The 21,707-nt window shown below is 40.6% G+C and overlaps 1 protein-coding gene across 2 annotated transcripts in view; it reads left to right on the top strand.

The window, feature by feature from the left end:
• LOC114546348 (nesprin-2) overlaps nt 1–21,707 on the top strand; it is a 152,551-nt gene that overhangs the window by 63,442 nt on the left and 67,402 nt on the right. For both annotated transcript variants that reach the window (XM_028565063.1, XM_028565062.1), the window contains exons 17-23: nt 143–295; nt 13,036–13,212; nt 15,899–16,054; nt 16,733–16,864; nt 17,174–17,344; nt 17,947–18,080; nt 18,315–18,519. In XM_028565063.1, coding sequence (XP_028420864.1) covers nt 143–295; nt 13,036–13,212; nt 15,899–16,054; nt 16,733–16,864; nt 17,174–17,344; nt 17,947–18,080; nt 18,315–18,519 — 1,128 coding nt within the window. The remainder of the gene's footprint in view (nt 1–142; nt 296–13,035; nt 13,213–15,898; nt 16,055–16,732; nt 16,865–17,173; nt 17,345–17,946; nt 18,081–18,314; nt 18,520–21,707) is intronic.

Raw genomic sequence — 21,707 nt, 5'->3', positions numbered from 1 at the left:
ATTCAGGACTAGCTGAATCTTTTTTTGCTTTCAGGAAGAGTAGAAAAAGTTCAAAAGTCAAAAATTCTTGAGGTTCGTAGAGTAAGTATTTTTTTAATTCTATAGGAAATTAAAGTCATTCCTTCCTTCTTCTCCTCCTCAGCGATGGATGGAGACGTTGAGCCAGCAGGGGGCGCTGCTGGAGCTGCAGGCCTGGCTGGGAGCGGCGGAGTCCAGGCTGGAGGAGCATTGCAGCAGAATCAACCAAAGCTCCTCCACCAACACTGATCTGAGTCAGCTCCTGACATACTGCAAGGTACAGAAGGGCTGAATGATGGAAAACATCCTGCCTAAATGTCCGGATTACTTGGATTATCTCGCATTGCCAGACTTTCCTCCACAGCGCTGTGGGGCTTTCCCCAAAGCGTCTGTGCTGGCTGTCCACGCAGCATCCTGGAATGGGAGAAATACGTGCTCTGGTTTATTAGCATTTCTTTATGGCGTTATATTAGTGCCAAATGTCGAGAGCTCAGTGAAACATCTTCACGAGCAAATAATATTAATTCACACGCGCAGACACAGCAGCGAGCAAGGAAAAAACAGCAGCGAGAGAGGAACAAACAGCTGTGAGTGAGGAAAAAACAGCTGCGAGTGAGGAAAAAACAGCAGCGAGAGAGGAAAAAACAGCTGCGAGTGCACATAACAACCACTAGGGGGGATTACGCGCTCTCGAAAGTGAGTTCTGCTCCTGTGCTTTTATTCTGCTCGCTCGGAATGGTGTTTTGCTCGCTCGCGTTAGTCGACAGGTTGTGGGAGGGAACAAACGCTGGCCCTCTTGTGATTGGTCATTTCCCACACGGAAGCCCAGGAAGGGATGGACCTTGGTCTTGACCAATGGTCTTGACCATAGAAAGCCAGCGAAGAAGAGACCTTGACGAAGATAAGAGGAGGACGGTTTATGGGGTAAGTTGCTGTTGGCTAAAGCTAGTCATATCTGCGGAAAAAACACAATTCGTATCAAAGTGTATATTTAAGAGATATGTTAGTGCAGGTGACAACAACGTTATGTTTTTAGCATGTTAACGTGTATTGTTATGTTAACGTTAGTTGGCAGTGTAGGTGAGGTGACGGCAACGTTACTTATTTTTTAGCTAAACGTAATATTAACTTTAGTTAACGTTAGCAGGCAGTCAAACGTTAACATCAATGATTAAGTAACGTTAACGTTAATTGCCGGTAACATTAGCTCCCTATGTCTGCTGGCCAGTAAATTAATCTAACGTTAACGTTATATTAGCTAAGTTTTAAACTGCAGCATTGTTAGGCTAGTGTGAATAGTCTAGCTATGCCACAGAATAAAGCAACATTGCTAGACGTTGTACGTTAAGTATTAGCTAACGTTACATTACAGCTTGTAGTTATATATTTTTTTATCCTATTCCAGACAGAATTACAGCAGCAATGGATGACGGTAATGTTAATGACTTTGGGCAGCAGCCTCAGGACAATTGTGTGGTAAGTCTTATTTTACATTTTTTTTATAGAAGTTACTTTCAGCGTATTATGGGCACTATACATTGAGTCCTCTGACCAGAACCTTTGTACATACTTATACTATACATACTTTATTTGAAAACCTATGAAAATACTTCACTGAAAATGTTAGCATATGCCGCATATTAACTTCTAATTTAAGTTTTTTCTGTCTCAACAGGACACTCTCAGAAGGCAGGTCTTGTTGAGGCTGCTTTCCAAATTTGAAATGGGACTTGCCAGACAGCCCATAGACCTTGATTATTTTGAGTTTACATGTAGGCAAGAGCTATATCTCTGCAATGCATTGTCACGCCATTTCAATGTACCTGCAGAGATACTGCAGGCCCTGGATGAGTTTTTTAAAGCAGTAAAGGAGTGCCTTGAGTTGACTAATGTACACATTACAGCAAACACAGTACCTGGAGCGATGGGGCGTCCCATGCTTGATATTGACAGGGACAGCATTGAGGATTGGACCTGCCTGTGCCCTGCATCTCAAAGATGCTGGGTGTGTCGAGGAGAACCCTATTTAGGAGGTTGAAGGAATTTGACCTTTCAGCTAGAAGATACAGTGCCATAGATGACGACGAGCTGGACAATGTTGTACGACAGATCAAAGATGAAATGCCAACTGCAGGCTACCGCATGGTCAAGGGGAGGCTACGATCTAACGGGATCAATGTCCAGTGGAGGAGAGTGGCTGCATCATTACACCGTGTGGACTCTGTGGGTATCCTCTCAAGACTTGCTGGGTTAGGCTGCATCATACGCAGGACCTATTCTGTCAGAGGACCCCTTTCTCTGTGGCAAGTGGACACAAACCACAAATTAATCAGGTTAGTGATTATAAGTAGACCTCTGAAGTTTGCCTACAAAAAGGAACCAAAGCTGCCATATTTGCCCATATAAGGAGATCTGAGGGTAAATTGAAGCTAACTACCTATGGCAAGTTGCATTGCAAGTTAGTTCTGGGGTAGCAAAAATCTAAGTTTGCCGTCTTAACGTACCGAAGATCACAGTACCCACTCAAAGGCAGAGGACAAAAGTGTGTTGAGCAAAACATCTGCATTTTAGACTTCTACGTCCCCGCGAAAGTTTAACAGGTGCGATAATTCAAATTCTCCATGTTATTTTCCCATAGGAAAAATTGCAAGATACCAAATCCCAAAAAACTTCAGAGGTCTATAGTGATAAACATCAATAGGCTGTACATTTTAGTTTTACTGTAATTACATTGTGTTAATTGAACTCATGTTTGCTCCAAAGGTACAACATTGTACTGTTTGGTGCGGTGGACGGGTACTCCAGGAAGGTTAGTTATTATTTGGTTTGATTGCATTTACATTGGTTCAATTTCAATTCTGGTAATGCATCGGACTAGACTTAAAACTTGATGAGCCCCTTTCCATAACTTGTCATGCACAGCACACTATAATGTGAACTAGCTAGTGACACTTGTTTATTTAAAAGGACTGTTTGTTGTAATTTCATAATACAGGTGATGTGCCTGAGTGCCACCAACAACCTGGCATCCACTGCATTTTCTGCCTTCAAGAAGGCTACTGAGCGGCATGGCATTCCCTCAAGGTAAACATTTTGCAATTTGAACGGTTTTTACACATTGCTACAAAATGTATTAGGATAGTCACTTTACATTACATTGTTTTGTTTGTGCATTAGAGTCAGAGGTGATCAAGGCGTTGAGAATGTTGACATTGCCAGACTTATTTATAACAGGGGAAGCTTCATGTCAGGGAAAAGTGTTCACAATCAAAGGTTTGTCATGTTTTCACAGGCATTTGAAGGCTATTTTGTCATTACTCACACTGTCATTGCATTTGTGTTAAAGAAAAAGAAACTAATACATACCCTGTGTTGGTTGACATTACTTTGAAAATAACCGGACTCCCGAGCAGTTATGGCAGTTGGGTTTGATGAACACAGATATTGAACAGCCAGAAAATATTGAGGTATGTTCTCCTAATACCACCCTACTGAACTCTTGCTCTGCATCCCGGTGACAATTTAACCTACCCCCTTACACCCCCCCAGACAATTTGCACTACCCTACCCATACTGTTCTATTTATTTACAAATGTCCATACTGTAATTACACCTATACATAACCATATTCCTGCACATACTTATTCTTACTACTGTTACCTCACTGCACATATCTGTCTATATGGTTCATTCAGAATATCCATATTTATTCGGTTTTTGTTATATATTCTGCTAATACACTGCATATATCTATTATTCTTACTACTAGTATAACATCACTGCTACTACATTGCACATATCTGTACATGTTTTTTATACATTGTTCATATAACATAACCACATTTATTCTGCTCTTACACTGCAACATATTTCTTTTCCTTCCTATACTTTGTATATCACACTGCACTTTTCTGCACTTCTGGTTGGATGCAAACTGCATAAAGTTGAATCTACAGTATTGTGTGATTCATTAATCTTTGGATATTGTTCTGTGCTAGGACATTGAGGAGCCAGACATTGACTGGGACATTGCCAGAGACCACAATAGTGAGATGGAAGGGGCGATTGTGGTTCCTGAAATTGAGTGTCCTTTGAGTGAGGAACAAAGTGAAGGTGTTCAGTCTCTCATTCAAGACAATGACCCAGTTACACCTGCAAGGGAACTGTACTTGCTATGCTGTGAATATTTGTTTGGCACGTGTTAATACTTAAAAGGTTTGTAAATAAAGAGAATCATGGATACATCAAAGTTTGTTATTTGTGGATTGGGACATTGTTATACTAAGCTTTATATTATTACAATCATTATTATAGTTAACTCTCAGAACTCCAGCAGCACACATTTTAAAAAAAGCTGAGTTTTGCTATAAGAAAATTAGAGGGTGGAAAAAATAAGATTTTTTTGCTCATGTTTGTGTATATAGTTGGTTAAAATGAAATGACAATACTTAAATATTGCATAGGTTGTAATGAAAATAATATTGCATAGGTTGTAATGAAAAAATAACATTAGAATAATGACCCAGATAACCATTTACACTCACCGTGATGACTTTTATTTCAGTCAGTCAGTGTCAGCATTCTTCTGATAACTAGCATGACATCATTTAAACATTGAAAATAAAAGAAAACTGCATTCTGTTGGAAATAAATATTTCCATGCCAAACACATTGTGACAGAACTGATGGCAAAAACATTTCAAAAACGTTCAACGGGATAGTTACTGGGCACTCAGTCAAAAGCTCTGACTGGAAAGATAATGCCAATACAAAATGTTCAATTTGACAATCAGACAAATTTCAATTATTACTACTGAAACATGTCTTCAATCTGGACTTCAGTATCATTCAACAGTTATTCAGCTTCAGCCAAAGTCATAGCCATATGTTGTAGCTTGAGCAATAACCCTTCTGAACTCCTCCTGTGTGGTGAGATGGGCTACAGGAAATGTTACTGAGCATGAGCAGGCATTCACTATTGGGTAAAAGATGCTATGTGTCCCAAAACGCACCTGACAATCATGATCAAATTCTATTGTAATACTGAAACCCTCCCGGTCTGCGTGACTGAGGGGTATGTGTGCTTGCCCGGTCAGCCACTGACAGAACTTGCCCACATTAATTAGCACTGCCTTGTCACCTTCACCCTCGGCAACGCTTTCAGGTAAGACCGTGTTGATTCCGTCTTCTGAGAAAACGGGACAAAAAGGAAGTATAAATTAAGTGGTATAATTGAAATAATTGAGAAAACAAAATTGCCCACATAAATGTTAGTATTACCTACTCTGGTAGACATTAACAATTAGTACAAATTTACCTTCGTCCTCCATGTCCTGTATGAAGTCCTGCAGAAAATTGACTACTCTGCACTCTCTCTGATGCCTCATTGTACCCTTCTCACTGAAGACAGGCGATAGTGACTTCACCAAGAAATCAGCATCCACCTTAATTTCACCAAAAAGAACGAACACAATTGCTTAATGTAGAAATTCTTGGACAATATTCAGCGTAGAATTCTTGAACAATATGTATTGCTTACCTTGCTAAACGATCCAAGTACAAAGAGCTGTCTGCAGATGTCCTTTTCTTTCTGGACCAAGCTGAGGAGGCCATACAGCTTCATACCTGAGCAGATTTGCTGGAGCATAGGAAGTAACCTCACTGTTGAGTATAAGACAATAGATCTGTAAAATAAAAGAGGTTCAAAAACAAGTCCAGTTCCATTCTAAAGGTTGACCTTACATTAAACTTTAGGAAATATCCTACCGCAAAATATCTTCCCTTTTTTCAATGGATACTGGCCCTGTGTATCCACATGACAAAATCCTGTCTGTGCATCACATCAGGGGATGTGTTGTCAGCTGCCCGAATCTTAGAAGGAAAAAAAAACCCCACACTTACTGTGTTTGAAATTCACAAATTCGCTCATATTGTTTTGAAATTAAGCATCCTAATGGTCAGAAAAGTGTGCAATTAATAATAATGACAACACTTCAACAATTTACACCACCCACACATAAAAGACATGCTTACCTCTTGTATTAAATCAATGAGTTCTGGGTCTGTAACAGCCATCTCAGTGATCGCTTCCTGGTCCAGTTCTCCACTGGACATGTAGTTGTAACACCAGTCCATGAAGAAATTTTTGGGTGGTCCACCTTGAGCAATGCTCACTGCCAATATCTCTCCGACAGTCCTACATTCCATCCAGAAAACAAATAATAAAATAATTATTCATGCACAATCAATGTGAGCACCTTTGTGCATGTGAACATTATAAGTGGGGCGTGTGTGTATGTATGTATATATATATATATATATATATATATATATATCCTACTTGAAGTGGTGTTTGTCCATGTCGGTCATTGAATATTTGGGTGTTTTGCCATTGTCCCCTCCCACGAAGAACCTGCTCTGTATACCTGCCACCATTTCTTTTTCAAATAGAAAATTACAGACATGTAATCTACCATCTGAAGACATGACCAATTTCAACAGCATTTATGTAATGCAACACACATTAAGTTAATAGAACACAATGTATTTTCTTAATTTTTAAGGAATGAATTATTTAATGGAAAGAAAAAAATTACCAGTTAAAAACTCCTTCCTCAGAGCCCTGTTGTCAATCCCGGTCTCTCCGAGGAATGTTACCCTAAGAGGGTTTTTGGGGGATGCTTTCTTCTGGCGCTGCCACTGCCCTTTCAAGCACGTCCTCCCTTGTCACACAGATGCTGAATATAGCTGTGTTGTCCACCCTTTCATGGAGTACTCTGATGACATCAGAAATGCTGAAAATGTTGGAAAAAGAGAGAAACGAAACACTGATCAGTCCAGATAATTCTAATTAATGTGAACTTTATCATATCTTCAGAGGGAATATTTATTTTTATGTACCTTTCAGTCGGATGTGCCTGGCTCTCCTCAGTTTCATTACAAACTCTGTGTAAACATATGCAACACATTGTGGTTATACTAAAGGCTAAGACTTAGTCAACTGCATAGAACTGTGCAATACAGAAATTGTACTTCAGAAAATGTCCAGGCAAATTGAGAAATACCTTTCACCACATATGCTTGCGTGGATTTCCACAATGTCAGAGGAAATCCACTCCTGACATATTGGACATGTTGTCTGAAAAATAAATATATGGTAACATTGCTTCTCATAACTGCTAATGAAACACAATGCAACATTTTAAAATGAAGAAAAATAGACCGACATGACAAACAGCAATTTTGAAAAACAGAACAGAATTACTACAGGAAGGGAAATTGCATTCAAGGTTTGTAGAGTTTTGTTCTTACTTTAACATCAGGAACTTGAGAGCAGGATGGAAGCTCTGTGGAATCCTGCAAAGAAAGGATACATGTTAGAAACTTAGTGTAGCCCTAAATGTGAATACGTTACGTTCATATTTCAGAAATGTAATCATCAATCTGTGGCTCACTAACAGCCATGTATGACCTTCATTCAAGACAATGATTTTGATAGCTTACCCCTTCATGAACATCATCATTGTTGTCAGAGTGGATCTATTAAATACATAAACATGAACACAGAGGAATTAAAATGTTTTCTTTTAATACTTAACAGTTTTAAAGCTAATACCAACGTGTACACTGAATAGAGAAGGCTGAATATGGTTTATATAAGGACACACCTTTTGAATCAGGATGTCATACCTCATCAACTTCCGGCTTTGTACAGGTCTCCACATGCAGACTTAATAGCTGCAACGGCACATGTTTACTGCATGACACACACCGGGCTTTTGGCATTGCCTCAAACTCCCATGCCGTGTAAGGCAGGGGAGACATGTCCAGTCGGTGTTGTATAGGCATTACATATAGACAGCCCTTGCCTCCCCAGGACTTGAACAGCCCAGCCCCCGTGTAACCCATCTCATCTGGGGAGACTAAGGTCAACCGCCTCTGACCAGACCCTCCTGTTTAGGAGAAGATATTACCCATGTTGCTCTGGTCATCATTCTCAAGTAGACATTTAAAGGAATGTAAGCTTTGATGCTATTAAATGCTTTTTTACCCATGGCTTTATGGAGCATCCATGCCCCCTCCAGCTCATTCATTTTGAAGTAGACTTCACAAAGAAGATAAGTTATCTGTGAATTCAAAAGCAAGTAAATTCAATTCAATTCAAGTAAAACTAGCCAAAAGGTCTTCAAATTAGACTGCAGGATTCATAAAAGATTGATTGTACAACATGTTTTCTTTTACAAAGTATTAGCCTGCTTCCTACAGCAGTGTAAAATCAGGTCACATAGAGTACCTCCTTGTGGCAAGCACCCTCAGGGACCTGAATGGTCCTTCTCCCCATCCCGGCCTGTAAGAGGCTGCCGATATCTCTGTGACCGAGTAGCAGTGCTTTGGCTGTAGCCTACTTCCACCCAATATAGTCCCAAGTCAATATCTACCTGCATATATTGAATAAGATAACGCCTCCTTTACATATTTAAACACAACATTTCAGAAAACGTGTAATACAACAAAAAATTGCCTTAATGAAAGTAATCAAAGTAGGTTTCACGGTGATATCTCTTAGGTAAAATGTCAACCCTTAATTCTTGTGTTTACTAGAGATGTGCTTGTACGTTTCTTGGAAATAAGTCATTCAGCATGAAAAAAGCATCAAACATGACTAATGGACTAAAGAGATCTAAGTTGACTAAGACCAAAACCACCGATTAGTCAACTAATCCACTAAGAGGGAGCAGCCCTACATAAATTCGTACAAATAATTTTTATTTTTATTAATTCAGTATGTCTTTGTGTGTACGTGTGTGTGTGTGTGTGTGTGTGTGTGTGTGTGCGCGCGCACGCGCAATAATTAATACTATCAATTGTCTGGATACAATATAATGAAATAGCCTAGGCCAAAGTTTTTCACAATGGAGCCCGGGAGGTTGTGCAGTAAAAATAAAAGGAAAGAAAAAACTAAAAATATTCCAAATTATTATGGGTACTGTTATAAAAGTATTATTGGTAGGCCTAAAATGGGTATCTTTATAAAAATATAAAACTGTCAGAGTAGCCCTGCAGCAGATTCAACATGTAGTTATAATAATAATAATAATAATAATAATAATAAAAGCTACCCAGTGTTTCCTCTATCTTGATTTCTGCCGCCACAGTATCAGAAATAGGGCAGACACACAACAGGGTTTCCTGTTCCTATGTACATGTAGTATATAAAGTCATAATTCCACGACTCTACAGAGCCGTGTGCTCTACTGCAGTGGTTCCCAACCTGGGGTCCGGGCACCCCCAGGGGGGGCGGCAAAGATCACAGGGGGGGCGCGAGTCTTTATCTGGTTTGAGGTTGAGGTAAAAAAAAATGTCTTGCACATGTTAAACAAATTATAATACACTAGAATATCTAATGTATACAAAAGTCTGTATGAAAACTATATATTTTGTTGTATCCTCAATTTTCCTGCCGCCACGGCATCACTATTTTATGAATGAAACATGCCGGAGAAACAGTCCTGATAACTCCTCTGTATCAAAAAAGAAAGAGAGGCTCTATCTCGAGAGTTACCTCAACTTCGGTTTTGGGTGGGGGGGGGCTCAGCTTTTCTTAGACATGAGTAGGGGGGGCGCCAAGGAAAAAAGGTTGGGAACCACTGCTCTACTGAACCGAGTACACTTGTCACTCAATCTCAGGCAAAGTCACAAACAGCGACGAAAGCCGCAACTTGAAATCCGCACTCACTCAGCTTGTGCGTGGCAGGCACTAGCGGCGCCAGGATTTTGATTGTAGGTGGGCCTCCAGAAAACTGGACGGGCCAATTAAAATAAGCCAAATGTATTCAGGTTCCCCCTTCATTCAGACAGCCAGACACTAATAACGTTAAGACACTACTTGCCTTGCTGGTGTGACGGTGTGGCTACGGGAGGACTTGATGGGGAAAGGGCGGCCGAGCAGGATGGTAAATCGTCACTTGTAACCGCGTTACTTAAAATGTCCTCCTCCTGCTCCTTGGAGTGTTTCTTGCTGAATTTAGATGAAAACAAGCTGCTTTGCTTCGCTTTGCTTTTCATATTAGCTAGCTAATAGCTACACTCTGTGTCTGTCTCATTGAGCTTGCTTGAAAAGCTTGCGCACAAACGTCATTCATTTCATTGGATCACTTGCTGGTGACGACGCAGCCTGTGGGCAGGCGGGTAGAAGCCGCTGATTGGTTGAGAAGCTTTCAGTCAAAGCTTTCCTCAGGCTGCTTATTGGATGAACTGCTAGATGGGTCAAAATGGGCGGGCCCGAACCTAAAATGACCAATGGTAGCGCCGCGGATGGTGGCAGGGCGTTCTGAACTCTATGGGGAACTCACTTGATTCCTCTACCTGTTCCAATAGCGGCGCAACTTGGTGGGCGTTATCCTGGTAATTTCTCTGCGTGAGAAATACAAGGTGTGGCGTGTGAGCGTGTGAACGGGTTGAAATGCGTGTGTCTCACGCCCAATGCGTGAGACTTGAGAGCCCTGTGTAAAGGCAGTCATATTAATATTTTAAACATTGGCAACTTATTTCACTCTTCAGTAATTTTCATTTATATGCTGGCATTAAAGTTGCAACAAGATCAGTAGCCTTCTTTAATAGAAGCCTACTTTGTAATTTACTAAGCTTCCACTTTTGTATCATACCTTTTTCAGGAGTAACAATATTAATACAAGTAAAGCGGAGCAGGAAGGTCAGATTACACCTAATTTTTTTTCTTCTTTTATACCGGTCCAAAAGAAGGCTGAGTGGACAGATCCAGGATATGTTCATAACAGCAGCCGGAAGCAAAAAATAGGGGGGTACCCATTTAGTTGGGAGAATGGGGTTATTTTCTTACTGCTGTACGTTCAATGTATGTTCTAATGTTCAAACGTGTTAATCCTCTCAGACACGTTATGTTTGTTAAGGTAACTTCATGGTATACTTTTTGGAATGTCTCAAAAGGTAGAGCTTAAATGCATTTCCTAAAACTGTAGAGGTTTATAGAAAACTAAGAAAATCTAACGGCTTATGAATAAGCTAAAAGACACTGATTCAAAAATAGTTTTTCTGCAGGAGAGACATACCTTAAAAGAGGACAATGTAAGAATTAGAAGGATGTGGCAGGGAAGCACTAACGCACCATAATTTACATCACAAGCAAGGGGAGTTATGATTCTTATCCACAAATAAGTGCCCTTCAAAGTTTCTAATGTAATTAAGGATACATTTGGTAGATATTTGATCATCCAGGGATTGCTGCTCTCAGTAAATTTGAATTTGAATATGGCCCCAATACGGATGAGCCCATCTTTTTTACAAATTTATTTCTCACACTCGCATCACTCCAAGGAGAGTATATAATTGCAGGGGATTGGAACTGTACATCAGATCCAGTCAGGGACAGATCTACAGGTACTGATCAAACTCATCTTAGAAGTAGAAAAACCATCCACTATTTCATTAAAGAGTTGAATCTGTTAGATATCTGGAGACACTTTAACTGTCACTCAGGCACTTTTCAGACATACTCAATGATAGACTACTTTTTAATCTTTAGTTTAAAAAATACAGGACTGTTATTATGACAGTATATTAATATCAGCTCATGGACCGTGTTGTCTGATATATACAGATGGGAACCTGGTTAGAGATCCACCAAGGTGGAATCTGAATGCGAAATGGCTACAAAATGAAGAATTTATAAAGTACGTAGGGACAGAAATAGATAATTATTTTAAGGATAATACAACACAAACTACGGCATGCATCAAATGGGATGCTTTCAAGGCCTTCTTGAGGGACACATAATTAGCTATACTTCATCCAAATCTGGGGAGTTTCATCAGAAAAGACAGCAACTAGAAGCCAGAATACAAACTCTTCAAAAACAAGTTTTTAGGAATAGAACCTCTGAAGAAGAAAAATAATTGTTACTTTTAAGAGCAGAATATAATAAATTGTCGGCAGCTAGGGCAGCATCCAGTATGCTTAGATTAAACCAAACATTCTACGAGCAAGGGGAAAAACCGGGCAAAATTATAGCATGGCAGATCAAACCGTTAGAAACAAGAAAAAACATTACTTCAGTCTTGTGTGGGGTATCGTTGACTCAGTGGGGAGTTCCCTTTTCATTGGTGACGATTTGCGGTGTCTGAGTGCCAATGCACTCAGACACTCAGACGCAAATGCACGGTCGCAAGGAGCGGCGTCCGCCAGTAACCCCAACGCGGGCAGAGGCGCAAGGGCCTGTCCATCGCTGCTCGCAGCTTTAATTTGATATGTAATTTTTGGAATGATTATATGAAATGCCTATGAGAGTTTTCTTTATTTATTTTTTATTTAACTTCTTTTGACTTATGTTTGCTGTTCCTGTTTGTCTATTAAATTATTGTTTTTATCACGTGACACAATGTAGCCTTGAGTGGTCAAAGTACACTTCTGTAAGTTTGGAACTGTACTATGGGACCCAGGTTTGGATTCACCACTTACACTAATATGAGCAACTTCAAATTTACAGTGTAGATGTACAATGGTTCATGATCCTCACATACCAAAGATTACACATATGGACCACTAGGTGGCGCTATAATGACGTCAAAGTGTTTTTGCCTATAAGTCCCACATTACACATCGCACATTAGAAAACCTTACATACACGTGTTCCTTGAATCGAGCTGAATCTGATGATATAGACCAACTTTTTCAAACTCCTCCTAGGCCGTGCGACCGATCTGCACAAAACCTGGTACGTAGCATCTCCAAATGGACCTGACCAAAAGTTATCAAATTAATTTTTGAATTGTTTGGCCTTTTACTCAATGAATGGGAAATTTGCTATTGCATTTCACTACAGACTTTGAAGCTCACACTTAGTGAAATTTCCTGAATTTTTGCCTCGCCGCAAGTTCTGCAAGTTGCAGTTCTAGTATTATTATTTGTATTATCTGTTTGACTGATTCTCTCTCTCTCTCTCTCTCTCTCTCTCTCTCTCCTGCCATGACATTTTTTTCTCAGGAGATTTTGACAGCGATGTCAGCCCATCAGGCCACACTGGACTATGTGAGCCAGCCGTTACAGACATGCAGTACTGAGGAGGGTCAGAGGAGGCGCTATGAACACATGCATTGTGCAGAGGATCAGGGCCGTTTCCAGCATCAGTGGCTCAGTCTGCAGCAAACCCTCAACTCTCAGGTCAGAAAACCAACAAACAAAAAATTACATCCCCGTTTCCTCCACTTGCTTCCCTTCCTACATAGGAAATTATGCAAGTTGGAAATTATGCAAGGAGAGAGGTAATGTGTTTTTAGAGGGATGAGACCTCCTTTCCTCTGAAGCGTTGTTAATTCGTCAGTTGTATGGTTGGAGTTAGCAACGGCTTTCAGCTGTACGGTTTCCAGGAAGGCTGCTCTCTGTATCCTTGCTCATAGCTCCTCAGAGATCCATCCTCCATCCTAGCTCCTTGGTCAGGAATAAGAGCTTTGAGACGGCCTTCACGAAGGAGGAACAGAATGACTTCCGGTTCAAACAGGGAGCAAGGAGATATCACATAAAAGGAAATGAGATTCAGCCAAGGTCTACTTATTAGGTAGAAGTAGGACTAGAAAAACATGTTGCTACTTTAAACTCTTTTTCGGACAAAGAAATGTTTATGTTCCTTATTGTTGAAAACAAGGGCATATGTTGTTTTTCACATTGGGGGGGACACATTATAACGGGGGGTCTTGGGATCTTCCCTGATAAAATTTGGAAACACTTCATTTGCTGCATTCTGGTGAATTTCTATGCAACAATTTAAGGTGCAAATGCCTTTATTTATGTAAATGAAATTATTATTATCCTGTAAAATCCTGTCTAAAGCTTCATAAATCTATCTTCTGTACATGTTTTGAGCAGCCTGAATGGTTATTTTTACTTCTTTAGGGGAGTGGGTTGTCTTTCATGTTTTTTTGAGGAGGACAAAATATATACATTTTATATCTTTGAGGACAAATATACCTCTTCTAAATATTGGGGGAGAAATATCCCCTGCATCCCCCAATAATTTACACCTATCGTTGTACATATTCACTGTTATTATTTTTAGGGCCCGAGTGCCAACTGCGGCAAAGGTCCTATTGAAACTGAAGGAATTATTATTCTTTCTTTCTTTCTTTCTTTCTTTCGGCAAATGAATCACCTTTTTGAAGGGCTGACATACTCAAAAACTCACCAGAATTGGGTGTCAAATAAAAATGGCTCGCTAGCACCCCCTACAAAGTTAAAGATATTGAGCCAGTGCAGTACGTTTAACGTAGACTAACAAAACTTGGTACACATATGTAGCATGTCAAGACGTACAAAAAAGTTCATTGGAGCCATACCCTACACCGAACAGGAAATCCTCCATTTTGAATTGAAAGTTCAAAATTAGTGCAATTTTGGCCATTTCCACGTCGTACTTTAACAAACTCCTCCTAGAGATTTCATCCGATCAAATTCAAATTTGGTCTGTGCCATCTTAAGACGTAAAGATGAAAAGTTATTAAAAGAAAAACTTGGGTGGCTGTAGGCTACAGCCGAAGCACTGCTACTCTGGCACAGAGATATCAGCATCCCGCGGGGCTCTGCGGCCGGCGCAAAGTCCTGCGGGCTGCCTGCCGCAGAGCCCCACCGAGCCCCGCGGATCTCAGTCAGGGCAGCGGCATTTGGTTGTCCACTAACCCAGAAACAGTGACTTTGCGCCGGCCACAGAGCCCCACAGGCTGCCGATATCTCTGTGACCGAGTAGCAGTGCTTCGGCTGTAGCCTACTTCCACCCAATATAGTCCCAAGTCAATATCTACCTAGGAAATAGTCTAGTCTTAATCTGCATTGCTATTTTACTTGTTGTGAATCAAAGGCCACAAGAAAATTAGGTTTTGTTTTTGTTGGGTCACTTTTACTCACAACATGCTAACGGCAACAAAGGATTCCATTCTTTACGCTAAGCTAAGCTAGCGGCGGCAGTGGCGGACTAATACAGTGCATGCAGTGAGACAAAAATGCGATTGCCCACCTATATAAATATAGAGGAGACGATGAATAACCCTATTTCAACGAACGGTGGCATATTCCCTTAACGATGAAAAGTTATTAAAAGCAACTTTTCGTCCAATGGTGTGGGCGTGGTGTGGCGGCCATTTTGAGCATTTATCGATGAACAAAGAAGTTTCTGTCGAAATTTCTCACGATTGATAAGGGTCCAGGACATTTATAGGCCAAAATTGGCTTTTGGTCATAGCGCCCCCGGCTGATAATCAGGAAATCAGCCTTATATGACAAACATCATCCGATTTACATGAAACTTATAACGTGTGGTCTACATGTGATACTGAGCTGCCTCCTATACTTTAACCACGCCCACTTTCTCAGGCCATGCCCCCTTTCTTAACATTTGAACCGTTTAAGGTATAAGTATTTAAGTATTGTGTGAGGTATCAATGAACTCAGCAGAGACCACCTTTTTTATTGGTAAAGGTTTGCCCCGACCCCTATGCTTTGGCCACGCCCCCTTTCATAGCTAATTAACTGTTTGACGTAGAGTCTTGTGTGAGGTCTCATTGAACTCAGCAGGGAGTTCCCTTTTAATTGGTGATGATTTGCAGTGTCTGAGCAAATGCACGGTTGCAAGGATCGGCGTCCGCCAGTAACCCCTGACGAGCGCAGAGGTGCGAGGGCCCGTCCAACGCTGCTTGCAGCTTTAATTGTATTTATTTACATACTGTATCTATATATTTTTTTAAATGTTTGAAATAAAGTATATTTAATTAATTTCTGGCCAAAATATCAATATCTTTTCTAACATGCTCAAGTCCTTCCTTGATCCTCAGAAGACAAAGGTCTGTTGTTTGGTGTTCAGATGCAGGAGGTGGAGCAGGAGCTGAGGAGCAGAGCGGAGCAGGAGGTCCAGCTGCAGCAGATCCACAGCTGGATCACACATCACAACCTCTGGATGGACTCAGCTCAGACACCCAGCAGCCAAACGGAGCTGCGAAGCAGCATCAACACCTGCCAGGTCAGAGGTCACATCTGTACTAGTCTCGCATTGCCAGACCTTCCTCCACGGGGCTATTGAGGAACGTTTGGCTAGTTCACACAGCATTCTGGGATGGGAGAAAAACGTGATCGTCATGGGTGCCGGAAATGCCGGACAGAGTAACGGTGCCTCTGCAAAAAAGCCTCGGGAAGGAACTTGTTTTGGTGGAACATGTGTACGTTCAAAAGTTGTTTTAGTCGTGCAACAGAAAACTCTGATTTGTGCTGGGGAGAGACGTGCAGTGGTGGAAGAAGTGTTCAGATTCTTTACTTAAGTAAAATTACTAATACCACACTGTAAAAATATTCTGTTACAAGTCAGAGTCGTTCATTGAAAATTTTACTTACTATAGTATGTAAGTCATCAGGAAAAGGTTCCCTCACATTTTAGAAACTGGAAACGATCAAAACTGTTCAGTCAATCAACTAAATGTTTAACCGGCTAATCATTTCAGATGGACTTGTAGGCCGTTATATTGTTGGGTTGTTTAATTTATAATAAACCATCATATTTTTATAAACTACGTGTGTGTGTGTGTGTGTGTGGGGGGGGGGGGGGGGGGGGGGAGGATGTTCATGTTGCAAATTGTATGTTTTGTATGTTAAAAAATGTTAATCACAATATGATATTTTCATCTTCTTGTTTTGTGTGTGTCAGGGTCTTGAGGAAAAGATCAGGCAGAAGTCTGCAGCTCTTCAGGAGTTGAGAGACAAAATTGATGGCGGCCGCTGTGGTTTCATCTCTCAGACAGATAAATGCATCCAGGCCTGCGCTGCTCTCACACTACAGGTAAATTACGCTGGGGAAAATGTAGAGGTAAAATGTTTAAGGAAAGTGATGTGTTTGGTTTAGTTTTTGTTTGTGACCGATACTTCTAGTTATCTTGTTCCGTTATCACTAGCAACATCCTTTACTGGCACAGACACAAACTATTTTACATAGCATCAATCAAAAATAAAAAAAAATATGCAGAATGAATCCATACTGTTGGGCTTTGATTTTTAATTCAATGTAAACTAGGAAAAATGTGTGAGGTCTTTTAAATGGTCTTTGTCTTTCTCCCACTATTATTTTAACATCCTGTCTGTTCTTTACCAGCATGACTCAGTAAAACAGAGGCTGGTTCAGGCCCAGCAGCTGTGGGATAGTTTGGAGAAGCGACTGCATCAGATGATGCTGAAAACAGTGAGAATATCTCAGACTCTTGATTATCACATCAGTCCTCAGCTCTTCCTGCAGGCACACAGAGAGCGCCATGAAAAGCTGCAGGTAAGCCTGGTGCACCTCATATACATACAGACATATCAGAGTTGGACAGGAATTTAAATACTTTAACAATAGGGCTGGGATATGCTTTTGTCCCGATTTGATTCTTTCTTGATACAGTTCATGGGTGCTGATTGTGATTTTTAATTTATTGCGATTTAAGAAGTATTACCAATTTGATAGTATTGAGTATTGCGATTTTCTTTAACAAAAGCAAAAGTTGAATAATACACTTCTAGAGACATTTCTAAAGACTGATTGATTGTTTTCTAAGAAGAATGCACATCACATGTCAGTCAATCAGTCTGACATTTAGTTCATTTCGAAAGAAGAGACAAAAAGATTTATTCCGGGGAAAATAATTGACTTTAAAAATTGTTGCAAAAGAAATCACTATACATACATGTACGTGAATGGATTGGTTTCCCACCCCTAATTAACACTAAATGTTTTATATAATTTCATACTTTACATTACAGACATGTAGATGTAGAGCATGCAAAAAGGTTGTGAAGTTTCTGCCTCCAATGTGCAGAAAGAGGATGATTTATTGTTTGGAGATCGTACCTGTGATGCCTGACCGGTGTTTTTTGTGTTGGAAGCAGCTTCTTCATGCGGAGACAGAAGCCTCAGGGGCAGAGTGGGACCAACTGAGTCAAACCGCCTCGTCCCTCAGAGACATCATCAGTCCTGCTGCTGTCACCCTCCTCATGCAGCAGCTGGACAGACAGAGAGACAGGTGAGACATGCATGCAGACAGACACACACACACACACACACACACACACACACACACACACACACACACACACACACACACACACGCACATACACAGCACACACATGCACCCATGCACACACGCACAAACACACACACACACACACACACACACACACACACACACACACACACAAACACACACACACAGTGACACTCCTCAATCAATGACTTAATCATCCTCCTGTCCTCCAGTTGGAGTGTGGTGTGTGGAGCGGTGGACCAGCAGCTCCAGAGGAGTCGGGGCATCCTGCAGGTGTGGGAGCTCTACGACCGGCTGGCTGCGTCTCTCTGCCAGCGGCTGCGGACACTGCAGGGTGACATCAGGTCAGCGCTGAGCGGGGCGCCTGCAGACCATAACACCCTGGAGCAGCTCGCTGTCAAGATACACAATGTTCAGGTGAGGACATACACAAGCAAGACTGAAAAATAACAACGAAAAACAGGAACTGAAAAGAAGTATTTAAATTAATGAAACTTAGTGATTAAAAAAATTGTGAAGCGACGCAGCGACGGTGGCTCTTGGAAACTTGTTTTGGTGGAACATTTCACACCGCAAAACAAAATGCCACATACAATATTAACTGAAGTTAACTGTTGACACAGTACAGTAACGTGAGCTATTTCAAATTAGCTGGATAGACGGTAAAACATCTTTTGCTCCGACCAGCGTATCGCTGTGTGTCCACAGCAATCCCACAAATCAGTCCCAGTTAGAGAGTAAATAGAGAGGCAAAGTCCCTCCCCTTCTGGTGGACCGCCATGGGACCTTAACTCAGAAAAAATATGAACGGTAGTGAATGGGGAAAATTATTTTTTGATCCCATTTGAATTGAGCCATGAATTACACATGATGTTCATCAGTTTAATAGATAATTAAAAATAGTTTAATGACTTTCAAGTCAAGAAAGTCTCAGTTTATTGTTAAACTGTTGAAGTATAAGACTGTGAAAATACGTAATTAGAAAGACTACACAATTCAAAGTCGCATGGATGACGTCTCGTTGAAGTTACCATGTCTGTGTGTATCGTACCGGGGATGTAATTTTACTCAAATGAGCAGTGGATCTTGATCGTTTTTTTGCTTGTCTGCTGAAAACACTTCACTGGATAAAACCCATCAGGTAAGATAACGTTACATGTGTTGTGGAACAGAGCTAAGCCATCTAGCTAGCGAGCAAGTTGAGCATCAAGTTAGGTGACGTAAATTCTGTGAGACGAGAGATGTAGTTCACTGAGCGGTTTCACACAAAACTAAGTGGTCATATGACACACCTACGGCTAACTGCGACTTTCTTTTGTTGAAAAATTATCTTTTAAATTGATGAACATCATATTTGTAATCCATGGCTCCATTGGAGGTTGGAAAGAAAAAGGAGTAGGTCATCAGCATACAAATAAACCTTTAATTCAATACAGTTTCTGTGTATGCCAGAGATATGGGGTTCACAATGAAGTGCCACAGCAAGGGGTTCAATGGCAATTGCAAATAGAAGAGGACTTAGAGGACAACCCTGTCTCGTAGAGCGATGGAGATGAAAGTACCCAGATTGAATAGGAGTAAAGCAGTTTAATCCAGAATATATATTTCTCCGCAAACCCACATTTTTCCAGAGTGTAGAACAGATAGTTCCATTCCACTCTGTCAAAAGCTTTCTCAGTGTCCATGGATACCAAAGCTTCTTCCGTGTGAGAGATGGAGGGATTGTAAATGGTATTAAATACCTGTCTACGGTTGGAGAAAGAGTGTCTATTGCATATAAACCTTAAACCCTGTTTGGTCTGGTGAGATGATAGTTGAAGAAAAGAGTCTAGACAAAGAGCCAGAAGTTTAGACAGGATTTTACAATCAACATTTAGCAAACTTATAGGATGAAAAGAGGCACAGGCTAAGGGGTCCTTATCTTTTTTCAGAATGAGAAAAATAGATGCTTGATTAAGAATCTGGGGAAGAAGACCATGAATCAAATGATTCATTATACATTCCTAATAGCAAAGGGGAGAGTTGGTGCCAAAACCCCTTGTAGAACTCAGTGGGATACCCGTCCGGTCCTGGGCATTTACCGCTTTGCAATGTCAGGACCGCTGAGTTGAGCTCCTCTACTGTGATAGGCTGATCTAATTTATCTGCAGCAAATTCTCCAATAAAGATTATTGAAATCGAGTGAGGTGGAAGTTTTTGCGGTTGCATAAAGTGCAACTTTACTTTATAAAGTAGAAGTCTTTGAAAGCCTTATTAATCTCTAATGGATCAGATGTCTTGCCCAGGTCTCTTTGTATCTGAGGGAATTGATGGAAGGAGCCTGCCTGGCGCAGTTGGTGTGCAAGTAATTTACTAGCTTTATTGCCATGTTCAAAATAAGTTCATCTGGTTCGAAGTAGGAGTTCAGCAGAGCGTTGTGTCATAAGGATATCAAATTTGGCTTGTACACATAAGCGTTCCTTAGACAAATCTGGGAATGGATTAGTTGCATATATGCCATCAAGCTGAGATATACGCTGAGTTAGCAAAGAGAGTTGGTCAGCACTAACTTTTTTCTGATATGCGGCATAAGATATTATTTCCCCCCTGATGTAAGCTTTCAGGCTTTCCCATACAACAGAAGCTGAAACATCAGGAGTTTTGTTTAGGCTAACAACAAAATCTATTTGACAAATAATAAAGTTAACGAAATTCTGATCAGAGAGGAGGCTTGGAACACGCGATCCAACAAGGCCTTTAAAATAAACTGCCATGGACACAGGAGAATGGTCAGAAAGAACTATTGCTTAGTATTTACAGTATGACACAGATGGAAAGAGTTTGTTATCAGTAAGGAAATAATCAATACGTGTAAAAGTGGGGTGGATAAGAAAGAATAATCCCTTCCAGAGGGATTAAAAAAGTGCCAGGCATCAGAAACAGAAAATTTGTTCATAAAGGCTCTAATTATTTTAGAGGATTTTGATGGTGGACATCTATTAGAAGAGGTGCCAGGTTGAGCCAGGTATTAAAGTCTCCACCAAGAATTATGTGTTGAAAGATCAGGAAGTTTTGAAAATAGACATTTGAAAAAACTATCATCATCCCAATTAGGTGCATAAACATTGGCCAAAACTATATTGGTGTTATACATCTGACCAGTAACAATGATTAATCTGCCATTTGGGTCAGAACTCACCTTTGAGTGTATAAATGGAATAGATTTATTAAGTAGGATAGCTGCCCCCCTTGATTTGCCCAGGAATGAAGAATGATAAACTTGCCCCACCCATCCACTCTTTAGCCTTGCCTGGTCCCTATCTCTGAGATGCGTCTCTTGTAAGTACACAATGTGGGCATCTAGGTGTTGGAGATGGTGAAGTACCTTACTGCGTTTTGCAGGATTATTGAGCCCCTTGCAGTTAAAACTAATAAATGTTACGTTACTTCCTTGCACCATAAAGATATAAATTGGAGCATGACTTCGGTCATAGAGTATCTACCATGTAAAGTAGTATAAGTGATAAGACCTGTGACTGTGACAAACAAAAGTGCCTGACTGTAAAATGGAGGGAAACAAAACAGAATAATAACACAGCAAACACGCAAAAAAGAAAGACAAAAAC

The sequence above is a fragment of the Perca flavescens genome, chromosome 20 (assembly GCF_004354835.1).
Source record: "Perca flavescens isolate YP-PL-M2 chromosome 20, PFLA_1.0, whole genome shotgun sequence".
NCBI classification, from domain to species: domain Eukaryota; kingdom Metazoa; phylum Chordata; class Actinopteri; order Perciformes; family Percidae; genus Perca; species Perca flavescens.
The sequence above is the reverse complement of the archived record's forward strand: the minus strand, read 5'-3'. Positions and strand labels throughout refer to the sequence as shown.